General features: G+C 36.6%; 1 protein-coding gene across 1 annotated transcript in view; it reads left to right on the forward strand.

The window, feature by feature from the left end:
• LOC111156350 (carbamoyl-phosphate synthase 1) overlaps positions 1-12,446 on the forward strand; it is a 124,159-nt gene that overhangs the window by 30,684 nt on the left and 81,029 nt on the right. Inside the window, exons 6-13 of the mRNA XM_022517180.1 lie at positions 1,588-1,680; positions 3,940-4,029; positions 5,474-5,602; positions 6,187-6,293; positions 7,147-7,285; positions 7,966-8,043; positions 9,669-9,767; positions 11,684-11,779. Coding sequence (XP_022372888.1) covers positions 1,588-1,680; positions 3,940-4,029; positions 5,474-5,602; positions 6,187-6,293; positions 7,147-7,285; positions 7,966-8,043; positions 9,669-9,767; positions 11,684-11,779 — 831 coding nt within the window. The remainder of the gene's footprint in view (positions 1-1,587; positions 1,681-3,939; positions 4,030-5,473; positions 5,603-6,186; positions 6,294-7,146; positions 7,286-7,965; positions 8,044-9,668; positions 9,768-11,683; positions 11,780-12,446) is intronic.

The following is a 12,446-nucleotide window of genomic DNA, read 5'->3' on the forward strand; positions in this document are numbered from 1 at the left end:
ATAAGTTTATCTTTTGCTTGCATATCTGATTGCTGAACAGTCTGACCCCTCCTTTTGAGCCTATCTCATTACCATCTGCTTGCTTCTTTTGGTTGAAGGGGAGGGTACTAATTTTTCTTTTTTCTTACATAAAACCTTCATATCCCAGAGCAGAAAGAAATTTTACCTCACTAATTTTAACTAAATTCCCCAAATGCCATTAAAGTTTTTCATTGAATCATATTACCTAAAAAAGGATGGGGTACCTGGGTAGCTCAGTCGGTAGGTTAAGCGTGTGCCTTCGGCTCAGGTCATGACCTTGGGCCCTGTGTGGGGTGGGGGTGGAAGGGGGGGGTCCCTGCTCAGCAGGACATCTGCTTCTCCCCCTCCCTCTGCATCCCCCACCATGGTCTCTCACTCTGTTTCTCAAATAAATAAAATCTTTAAAGAAACAAAAAGGAAAAAAAGAAATGATACAATTTCAAAGTGAAATAGACTCTTCAAGAAAATATGTTGTTTCCTTGTTAGAATGTATATTGACATAGGATCTCTCTAAGCAGAAAGAACGGCTTTCTGAAAACGGCTTTTTGAAAGTGAGGCATGGCCACACACCCGTGACCAAAAGGAAGACAATGAGAGTTGACACAGTCCTTCCACTCTACTTCTCATTTTACTTCCTCCTCCGCAATTTTCCCAAGAATAGATGTTAATGAGAATGACCTGCTGGCGCTTTCTACCCTCACTCATTCTCACTTGACTACTTCTTTCCTTAAGGAATATATTTCAGAAGGAAACAAAGGCTTCTTCCCTTTCCTCCAATGCAGTGATTTCCTTGGAGAGAGGCAAATCAATGAATTATCTTGACTCCCCTCCTCCAATAAAGTCTTGATTTGTAATATGCTATTTTGTAAATAGATAAAGCTAGACTTACTAACAAATAAGTAAATCTCAAGACATAGCTAATAATAAGAAAACATTTGCCATGTTCAGGCTAGCAAGGCTAATCTGTGAAAACTTCACAGAGGTCTGAATGTTCTCTAAAGTTCAGGGCCTTAGGGACACCAGGACATGAACAACCCAAAACAGTGAACATTTTCAATGCTACTTTTCAAAGGTTGTGATTTACATAGCCCTTTATATCATTTTGTAAATGAATTTATCATAATATAATTAACACTTCTTTTCAATTTTCTGCTGTTTTTAGATTTCTTATTTTCTTCTCAAAAGATTGTTTTGTCCACGTCTCCACTGAACTCTCTTTAGGTCATGTGCACTAAGGGAATAGGTACTCTAAATGCTCTAATTTGCAGCAGCCTGAAACTTGGAGACCTGAATTCTGATGCCTTTAGAATTTGCTTACTCCAAGGGCCAGTCTCAGACCTTTAAAATAAAAAAAAAATGAATTGTACATCCCACAGTGTTTCTCAGAATGTACTGTACAAATTACTTCATCTTTCCAGTTTGAGAAGATGAGGAACTTCTGCTGATGGTTTTAAGTAGTTATAAAGACATTTAGATCTTGGAGCAGCCGTTTAAGACCCTGTGAATGGATCCTGTCAACACCTTGCCTGGTACTCCCTTTTAACTGTCTAATTTTTTCTTTGATAGGGTACCATGCTTGGGAAGATTGAATTTGAAGGTCAGCCTGTGGATTTCGTGGATCCAAATAAGCAGAATTTGATCGCTGAGGTTTCAACCAAGGTGAGAGATATCCCTTCACATTTTGTAGTTTTATTTCTTATAATATCAAAATCTTCACGTAGGCTGAAGTCTTCATCCTGAAGCACCAGACTTGAGGGAAAAAAAATCTCATAGCTGCTAAAATATATATTGCAAATCAGTGCATTTAAAGTTAGTAAATTTTACCTGCGGCAATCCAGCATCAATCAGAATGACCATGGAGAATAACATTTCATGAAGAATTCCAGCAGTGAGAACTTCTGGGCACCAGGGCCTTTCCTTAAGAAAATGTTATTAAAAGACTGAAAATCGCTTGGCTAATAGCATGTTAGTTTCAGAGAAAACACATGTTGATATTATCTGGTATTCCCATTCCTATGCCTAGTCACATGGAAACAGGGACCAGAACCATGGGTCCTTGCCGATCAGTACTGACCTTGATGCTGATGCTAGACGCAAACATGCATTCAGATGTTGAAGCCTGAGAAATAGGAGTTGTTAAAGACAGCGAATTTTAAATTAGATATGTAATTGCTTATATATTTGGAATTTGATCATGCCATATGCAATATTCCCTGGTTTTTAATTGTAAAATTTGTCCATACTATTTTTCCTATAGTTGTTTCTATACGTTCCCTTGTGAAGTGATTTCATTTGAGACACAGCATGAAAAAGAGCTATTTTTCCTTTTAGTATTGAGAACTACCTTGAGGATCTAGTGCAGCATTTTCTACATGTGAGGAACACTGACCTAGAGAAAGTCACCTTAAAAAGAATTCTGTGGTAAAAGGTTAAAACCAGTGCATAATACATTTCTTCTCTTCAAGAGTTATAATGCAAATTCACATATTCACGTGTCTGTGAGGTCTTCCTTAAAACTGCTGTCATTCTGTATGGAGAGTATATAATGTATTTGTGTACAGACCAGCAAAAAGGAGCCTGTCTGTATTTTTATCTATGTCAGATCAAGAGAGAGATTGCAATGGTGAAAACTGACCCCATTTCTTAATGCTAGCAGAATTGAATAATTTCATTGTAGCTGTGATAAAATGCATATTCGTATCAGATTATATTTATTCTGTGAGTTTTGTTTGGATATGGTTGATAGCTTAATTCATTTCTTGTAATTGCAATTTGATGTAGCTACAACTAGATGGTAATATTGCTTTATGTTGTAGGAGAAGCCTAAGGTTAAAAATAAATCCACACTTTTTCAAATTACCCGATGAGAGAGATTATCTGTAGCATTTATGGATCAGCTCAGAAATAATTTCCCCAGATCATGGAAAGAATTGGGTACTTTTTCTCTAGAATAGTTAGCAGGGAAAAAAAAGTGACAAACTTTATATATATATTTTTCAAGTACGGTCTAAGGATTATGATTTCCCATTCTTTAGAATTTGTGGAGAGTGGAGAGCTGATGTTTCAGTTAAAGTAAAATGCTCTTTCAAATATCCAGGTTGCAACTTTCATCTAAAATCTTTTGGAAACATTGAAATCATCCTAAATTCAGAATATACTAGGTAATTCTTGAAGCTGTAATCAGTGTGGGCACCCAGCCCTCTAGGCTTTCTCTCCGTTTCTATTATTTCTCCTTTTATGACTTTGGGGGAACTGCTTCTTGGGTAAATGCCTGTGAAAATGGATCTGACTCCGAGCAGTGCTTTAGCTGTAGGTAATGATTATGATATGCTCAGGGATCCTTTTATGAAGTCTACCATTTAAATGCAAATGATCGCATGGTAACCTAAAGAGAGCAGTGGTCTACCCTAGTTTAGCAATCCTCTGACTCTCATACTGATTTTACCCATTAGCCCCACTACAGAAGCCTAATGCACAACAGCTCTGCCCCATCCAAACTTTATTGCAAGTTGAGGAACAAATGGTATTTAAAGCATGATGTATCTATTACCACATCTGTCTAGTACTGAATCACGCAGTAACACTTGAAAATTCCATTGCCACTGGTTGTTAATGAGGCAAAACATGGGAGAGATTATTGTCAATTATGGAAGTGACCAATTTCTTAGGGATCATTGTTATTACTATAATCAACATTTTATATAAAATAGCAAAGTACACTTTCCCTCATAAAAACGATACAGTTTGTGGCACTCTCTGTGCCTTATAAATTGATTGTTAACTGCCGGTCATTCCCTAGTAGTTAGCAATCAGTCTGTTACCAATATAAGTGCAAAGTGTCCCCAGGTGTGTTTACAATATTGGCGTGTTGCTCATGGCTTGTACTTCCCTCTCACTCTCTGCTTGTCAAAATTGCAGGATGTCAAAGTGTATGGCAAAGGAAACCCCACGAAAGTGGTAGCCGTCGACTGTGGGATTAAAAACAATGTAATTCGCCTACTAGTAAAGGTAAGTGATGTGTTCCATCTCAAGGGTGAGGATTTGTAATACTGATCTTTAGTGTTAAACTGATTTCCTTCCTCTGTTTCAGAGAAAACTTGTGCATTCCCCTTGGAACGTCAGGGGATCTGCTCTCTTCTTGTTGTCTTTGATCTATAAAATAACACTTGTATCCCTGTTAAAATTAGTGATGTAGACTATGTTTTAAAAAAATCTTTAGGGGCCACAAATACAGAGAAGAATGATGATGGTTCTTACCATGTATTGACTGACATTCTGAGACATGCCATGTTTACTTTCTTCGGGTTTAGAAATGACCAAAAATTTGAAGTCAGTTGGAGAACTCCTCCATTGGACTACATTCATTATGTGCCAAATGTTTGCAGGGATCATGCCCTAATATAGTACAAACTTTCACATTCCAAATCATGATTTCAAATTCTTGTCAATTTATTAACACAAATTTGAATTTGACTCTTCAGTAGCAGATGCTGTCGATGGCCTCTCTGTATCTTCTTCTCATTTTACCATTATAAGGCATTTTGTCCATCCAATGTCTGCACTTCATTGCTTGAGGGCTCTCTTTTGATGGTTGGAGCCTGCTGGTAGGCAGGAAATAACATAGAATTAATGATCCTTGGAGCAGTCCCACCCAATGACTAGAGAAGGCCAGTGTGTAAATACCCCATCTCCTTTGCCCTGTCAATGAGCTATCTTGAGGGTGAGTAGTCTACACTAGCTCTCAGAGTTCCCTAGTGGGCTGAAACTCCAGTTGTCCATAGTACTTGGTAATGCATACTTTATTGGGGTGCCTCACAGTGTCACTTTCTAGTGTTTCTTCTTAGAAACCTTTCCAAATAGGCTTCTTTCCCTCAAATCCTTGTTCCAGGAGATGCTTCTAGGGAAACCATCAAAGATATTTTCCTGTCCACTTCTATATATAAAAGTTATAATTATTCTATCAGAGTATAGATACTACGGATAGTGTGAGAAAACTGATGAAAATTTGGTCAGATTAAAAAAAAACAAAAAACAACCAAAATTGAAAAATGTAAGAGGTGGACCAAGTTAAATTTTGCAGAAAATGGATTTTTTGTTTTTCCACTCTCTCTACCACAGGTAGTGAAAATGACCAATATTCCTCAGTGCCTAGTCAGGAATTCTTTAGGCTCTGAAGCCTCCTGAAATATGGGAAAATGTGTTATCTATTTTTTCCGGATCAAAACTTCAATGATGTTTTTTCCTCCACTTTCTATTGACCACTGACTTCCTACACATCACACGAAATACAGGGAGCCACCAAAAAATTTTTCACTCAACATTATTTATTTGAATTATGTGCCATTTTCCCCTCCCCTTTAGGGAGTGTTTAGTCAAGAGAAAGTCTAGGCAAAATTACACTTTGACCAAGAAAAATGTTATTGACTTGATCATTTTTGTCCTTGTTTTCCAGCGAGGAGCTGAAGTGCATTTAGTTCCCTGGAATCATGATTTCACCAAGATGGAGTATGATGGGCTTTTAATTGCTGGAGGACCGGGGAACCCTGCTCTTGCACAACCACTAATCCAGAATGTCAAAAAGGTGCAGTAAACCTGGGAGTAGTATATATCTGTGTGAGGTGGAGGGAGTCTGTGCAGCTGGGAAGGCTGGAATCTCTTTTAGGTGTTCAGATATTCTTTAGCTCCTATCTGTGACCTCTGAGGCAGTGTCAGCAGATATTATATGGGAGGAACCAGTGAGGAGAGGGTCCCAGAGGAAAAAGAACCTTTCTTCAGTCAGAGTAACTGGGATTGTGTCCTCAAGTGAAGAGAGCTCGAGTCCAATCTCCAAATGTGTCTTTCTATACGATTGTAAAATGACAATTCATGTTTCTCATCATGACCTGGGGGCCTATAACACCCTTGAGTTTCTGAAGAAATATCAAGTTTTGTTTAGTTTGAATATTAAGTACATTTTTAAAAATTCTAATGGTACACATTTGTCAGTCATATTCTTATTTATAGTCTAGCTTTTAATCCAATTACTATTCTCTTTACTTTTTAAATTAAGAATAAAAGGGATGTTTCATTTTTATTCCATCAGAGGCAGCATCTTTTTTTTTTTTTTTTTTTTTTTTTTTTTTTTGGAACAGTACTCCTGGCTAATAAAAATTCTCCCTGATTTAGATTTTGGAGAGTGACCGCAAGGAGCCATTGTTTGGAATCAGTACAGGAAATTTAATAACAGGACTGGCTGCTGGTGCCAAAACCTACAAGATGTCCATGCCCAACAGGTAAGACAGCTACGTGTCTGTTTACAGGTCAAACTGGTTCTGAAACACCGTTAATAACTAACTGCAAAAGCCTTAGAGAACTTATGTGCCATTTTCTTCAGAAAAAAACAGATAACCGTACTATTACATGGTTTAGAGTTGTCTGACTACCCGATACCACTTTTATTGCATTTTTGAAAGGCAGCCTTCTCTAACAATAATGTTGCTGTAGTTTAAAGTTATTTTCCTTCCCTTGGCATAAATTGAGGTTATTATGCTCCATCATATGATATTCCAAAGGAAACTTCTCTGCCTTCCAAGCTAGGTATCAGAGCACTGATAACGTTGTAAGACTCAAGAACCAGGAAGTCTTCAGATCCTCTCCATTTTACTTCCTTACCCTGCATGATGCCGGTTTATTCAACATGGCGCTTTCCCCCATAGCCCACCCTCTTCGTAAAGTGTAATTCAAAATTATTCAGGACAGAGTTGTCATCTCTTTATCATTTCCCAAAAACTCTCCTCTGGCTTTAAAATTGCTTATCTTCCTTAACATAAATTGCTTGTTACTTGTGTCTCTGTTAAGCTCATGAGCCACTCTTAACTTTTTGTTATGAGCTCAGTTCTTCCTTTGTACTGATCGTAGAAGTTTAATAGACCTGGTATTTAACACACAGCAAAGCTTCCTGAATTGATTTTTGTTGCTAAAATTATTGGGATTAACAATCTGTGACTTTTCTCACAAAGTAATTTCCACTAAGCAATTGAAACTTTCACATTTTAATAGGATTTTCTCATCCACTATTTTACAATGAAGGTGTTTATAGTCTTCACTTTTCCTTTTCCCTATTCTTTTTCTCCTTTTTTTCTCCAGAGGGCAGAATCAGCCTGTTTTGAATATCACAAACAGACAGGCTTTCATTACTGCTCAGAATCATGGCTATGCCCTGGACAACACCCTTCCTGCTGGCTGGAAACCACTTTTTGTGAATGTCAACGACCAAACCAACGAGGTAAGGGCTCTCAATAAACCTGTTCAGTTGGCAATGAGTAAAGCAGGGCTTTTCATACTCTTTTTTTCAGACACTGTGTGTGTGTGTGTGTGTGTGTGTGTGTGTGTGCGCGAGAGAGAGAGAGAGAGAGAGAGAGAGAGAGAGAGAGAGAGTGTATGTGTAAGAACTCTTTTTATAGGTTATTTCCCATCGCCCTCTGCTTTTTAAAAAGTCACTTCTGTCTTATTCTCTCATCAGTTGGCTCATTGAGATACCCTCTTTGAGTGGTTAATCAGTGACTGTCTTCCACATTCATTGCTAATGGACAGCGGGTGGAGATCTGTTTGGGCCTGTCTGTGTGGGTCTCTGAGACTTACTTGGCTCTGAAGTAGCCTTTGAGAAGACCCTCAGAGAAGTAATCTAGGAGTTGGAGATAAGAAGAAGATTTGAGTTTATTCTGAACAGACCCTGGGAGGGGAGCACCCAAAGGCTATAGACCAAATCAGTTGTTTTTATTGAAGGAACCACATTTGGTTGAGTCTTTGTTGGCTTATTTTTATTATGACTGTTAGCTGTTGGAATGTCCTTGAGCATTTAACTCATTTTTTTTATTTTGAACTTTATTGTCTGCTGAATAATACGTAGCCCTGGTTGATAGTCATTGTTACAGAAGGAATTTCTCCTATTTCTTGTTCTCTCAGGGAATTATGCATGAGAGTAAACCCTTCTTCGGTGTACAGTTCCACCCAGAGGTCAGCCCGGGTCCCACAGACACTGAGGTATGTTAGGACCTGAGGCCCATTGTACACTTAATTTTTTTTTAAATCAGAAATGTATTTATGTGAAAACTTGAGAAACAAACATCATCACCTCAGATGATTTAGGTACAGAATATTTTTCAAGAAGAGTGCCTTGATAACACATGTATATTGCATTAAAATTTCCCCATGAATATCATGGAGGAAATTTCTGTCTTTTTTAAAATTTAAAGTGGGAAAGCCCTGAAGAAACCTGACGCAATGCTGTTTTTATTTAAATCGTTATCATTCTAATATATTTAGTTCTGAAATTTACAATTGTTGTACTATGCAAATGAATTCCCTCTTGCTCTCTTGTTCTCATAACTGAAATGAAATTTTAATCCCCCATCTGTGACTTCACAAAAATCCCTATGGCAACTGGTTGTGTAGCCAGGAAGAGTGAATAAACAGCAGCAGGAGGAGGAAGAAGGGCAGGGGTACTCAGGAGGGGAGAGGGCATGCACACACATATATATGAGTAAGATGGCTTAAGAAAAGAACCAGAAAGAATGCTTAGAGGAGTTTTGTTTTTAATTTAAATATTTTTATTTTGTGTGTGTGAGCTTTTGGTTCAGTGCTCAATGTCACCTTTTCAAACAAGAGCTTGTGGTGACACAGAAAAGTCTGGAAAGTCTGGTGTGACTTCCTCTCCCACACCTTAACGCCTCTAGTAGTAATGCTGACAGCTCCTCTCTGTCAGCACATACTCTACAGACACCCAGGTGAAATGAGGAGAAACAGAATTTTCCCTCTGTAAACTCTATTTCTCATTCCTGAATTGCCTTTTCAGATATATATGTTCTGTTCATTTTTTAATATTTTTAGGACGTGATTCTTAATACCTCAAATCAGTATAACATTACCTGCCCATGATGAAATGCATAAAGAAACTTAATTACATGGATTTTTTTGGCCTAATACATGCTGAATACTATTTTTTTTTCAAATTTAAAATTTAAATATTTTGCCCATAGTAGTACTTTGTATTAGGAACATTGAAATTAAGACATGCCATATTAAGTAGCGCTTAATTCTTTTTTTTTTTTTTGTCCTGCCAGATAGTTGTAAATGAGTATCTTCATTGAAATTTGTCATGTCTAGTGACACAATAGTAGTAAATTCATTAGTATAGTTTAAGAATAAGCTTTGGAGGTATTTTTTGAGCTGATAGAAATTTTCAAAATCTAGTTATTTCTAACTTTAGGATGTATAAGTAATATAGCTTAAATTTCTTTTGTATAACTAGAGTTTTATTTAGAAGGATCCATTTAGAAGAAAATAACTCATAATTAAGGGGATGAAAGCATGACATTCTCAGAAGGCATGATCTGAAATGTTCATTGTCTGCTAAAAACTTGCTTTTGATAGGATTTGAAGTGAACAATTAGAAATGTTTATTTGATCTAATTCTTATAGTAGTAAATATTTAGTTTTGCCAATTTTGGCAGAAAAGCAAGAAACAAATATTGTATATGAATACTTATCCTAAAAAATTATTTGTTATTTATTTGAGGTTCAGATTTAACTGGGCATGTATATTTTATCTAGCAACCTTATGAGTTTTGCAGCTTTTAACTAGTTGGATCTATTTTTTTTTTTTCCAGTACCTGTTTGATTCTTTTTTCTCACTGATAAAGAAAGGGAAAGGTACCACAATTACATCCGTTCTACCAAAACCAGCTCTGGTTGCATCTCGAGTTGAGGTCAGTATATGTGGATTCCTTTCTGGTTTGTGTATTTTTTATTTTTTCTCTATCATATGATAATTTTTTAAATGAATGATGTTAACCATTTGAATGTCTATGAAAGACTACTGGTAATATTTTAATTACCCATTATTTTAGCATCTAATTGTTTGGTCTGTTCTTGATGTGTTCACTGGAATTTTCATGTTTTTTTTTTTTAAAGATTTTATTTATTTATTTGACAGACAGATCACAAGTAGACAGAGAGGCAGTCAGAGAGAGAGGAGGAAGCAGGCTCCCTGCTGAGCAGAGAGCCTGATGTGGGGCTCGATCCCAGGACCCTGAAACCATGACCGAGCTGAAGGCAGAGGCTTTAACCCACTGAGCCACCCAGGAGCCCAATTTTCATGTTTTTGATTTAAAATTATACCTTTTACAGTTTACTTCTAGAAATTTGTAATAAAATAATAAAGAATAGGATTTTAGTTTAGAATTTGATACATTCTGTTACTTAATATACTATAGTTTTATGTATGCTTGAGATACAGTTCAGATTACAGAATCATTCATTATAGGTGACAGAACTTTTAATATAAAAGAATTATATTATTGGTCATCATGAATAGAAAAATATGATTTTACCTATTAAGAGCAAATAGAGAAGGAGTACTATAGCACAAACTTGAGTCCTTATTTGTGTGAATGTATAGGTTAGTATGATAAGATTTCTACCCATTTCCTTCATAGTTACACCACACATATACCCACATCATTATTATATAAAATTTAGAAGAATGTATATGTAGTTTCAAGTATATATATACAGATTGGCTTTTTATAAATAAAGGTAATTGAATTAAATGTTTACATGAAATGATCATTTGAGTTGGATGACCTGTTTTAAGGATTTCCATGGTAGCCTCTTGTCCTCAGATGGAAATGATGGAGGTAGCCCACCCACTCCGTGTGGAATCAAATTGTGGGTTCTTGGTAAGCAAAGAACCCATGTACTTCCTGTGTAGTGTTCTTCTCAGAACCTCAACTCACGTTCTTCAGATGCTTTTCTTTTCTTAATGGTGGGGAAAAAGATATAATTTGGATTTTGCAGCATTCGCCTTTGCATGTGGTAGGCATCCAATAAGCATTTGTTGAGGCAAACCAAGCTTCCCAAGTCCTTGTCTTTTGCAGTGACCAGGAATACCTCTCTCCACTGAAGTCTTTGGCACTTGGGGCTAAAAAATAAGCAGAATCATTATTTGCTTGGAATCTTATGTACGATTTATAGAATTTCAGTATACTGTCAAGACATGAGTTTTTCTTCTTGCATTTTCTGTAAATATTTCTGGCACAGATGGTAAAGGTGAAAATGTGAATATGAAAGTGCATCCCTGGTCCCCTTGCCTTCTCTGTTTTCATTCGTTTGTTATGGAAGGCCCAGAGTCCTGCTTTGTCTAGAAGAAAACTTTGGAGTATTGAATGTAATACATTTAAGTTTTAGAGAGATTCTTGTCATACACACACACACACACACACACACACACATAGATGTGTAGATTTACATATATATTTATGTAGTAATTTTTAGATATTTATGTATCTTTAAATAAAATGTTGACCTCTTCTCAAAATTTTTTACCTAAGTGAAAAAAACTTCATGAACTTTGGAAATTGCTTTTTAAATTAGAGATTTTTAAATTGTTCGTGTTTTTCCTGATGAATCACAGACCTGCACTGCTGAAACAAATAGTACATTATATGTTAATTAATTGAATTTGAATTTAAAAAGTTGTTAGTCTTTTTCTTCATGTATGTTTTGAAACATTGTACTTTAAATCACGATGTAAACCTGGACAATATAGACTTCCCTGCTCTTGAAATTGCCTCTTTTCCCCATCTTGCTAATCAGAGCAATGCCATTTTCTTATTGCTTACAGGTTTCCAAAGTCCTTATCTTAGGATCGGGAGGTCTGTCCATTGGTCAGGCAGGTGAATTTGATTACTCGGGATCACAAGCTGTAAAAGCCATGAAGGTGAGAGGTTTCTGTAAGAACTAATATACTCCTTTAATGAGTCTAATTAGTATTTCATAATTTAGATTTATGACACTACCTCTTTTCAAAGTCACTGTAATTGATTTCCTCAACAATTTCTCACACATCTTACATTAAAGAAATTTAGACCACACGTGAAATCTACTTTCTCAAACTTTTTTGCACGCCCGTAAATCAAGAACGTAAGAGTGATCTCCAAAACTACCTGTTACCACCAATTTGTACTGAAAACATAAAAAGCCACGTTTGCAGATGTTGCTCATTTCTTTCGAGGCAGTGAGCATTTAAAATATACTTGTCTTTTGTGTGAAAGGGAATTTGGGGATCCTTGGTGCTGTAAGATATTGTAAATGTTCTAGAGGATGCTTCAGGCATCTCTGTGGTTGACATGGCAAGATCAAGTTGAGGGAGCAAAGGCAACAGATGCCTTTTGCCCAGCTTTAGAAGTTATTACCTGTCACTAGGGGACCCAATTTAACCATTTATGACTTGGGTTGATGACTGAACAGAACGATTTGGTGGATTATCATGTAGAAATGAGGACTGGATACTCAACATTGGGAAAAACATCCTCCCTGTTCCTTTGAAGTCTTTCAAGATCTCTCCAACCCTTTGTCATAGCAAAACAAACCTTTAGAAAAATTTC

This window comes from Enhydra lutris, unplaced genomic scaffold (genome assembly GCF_002288905.1).
Source record: "Enhydra lutris kenyoni isolate GAN:26980312 unplaced genomic scaffold, ASM228890v2 scaffoldscaffold1, whole genome shotgun sequence".
In the NCBI taxonomy this organism is placed as follows: domain Eukaryota; kingdom Metazoa; phylum Chordata; class Mammalia; order Carnivora; family Mustelidae; genus Enhydra; species Enhydra lutris.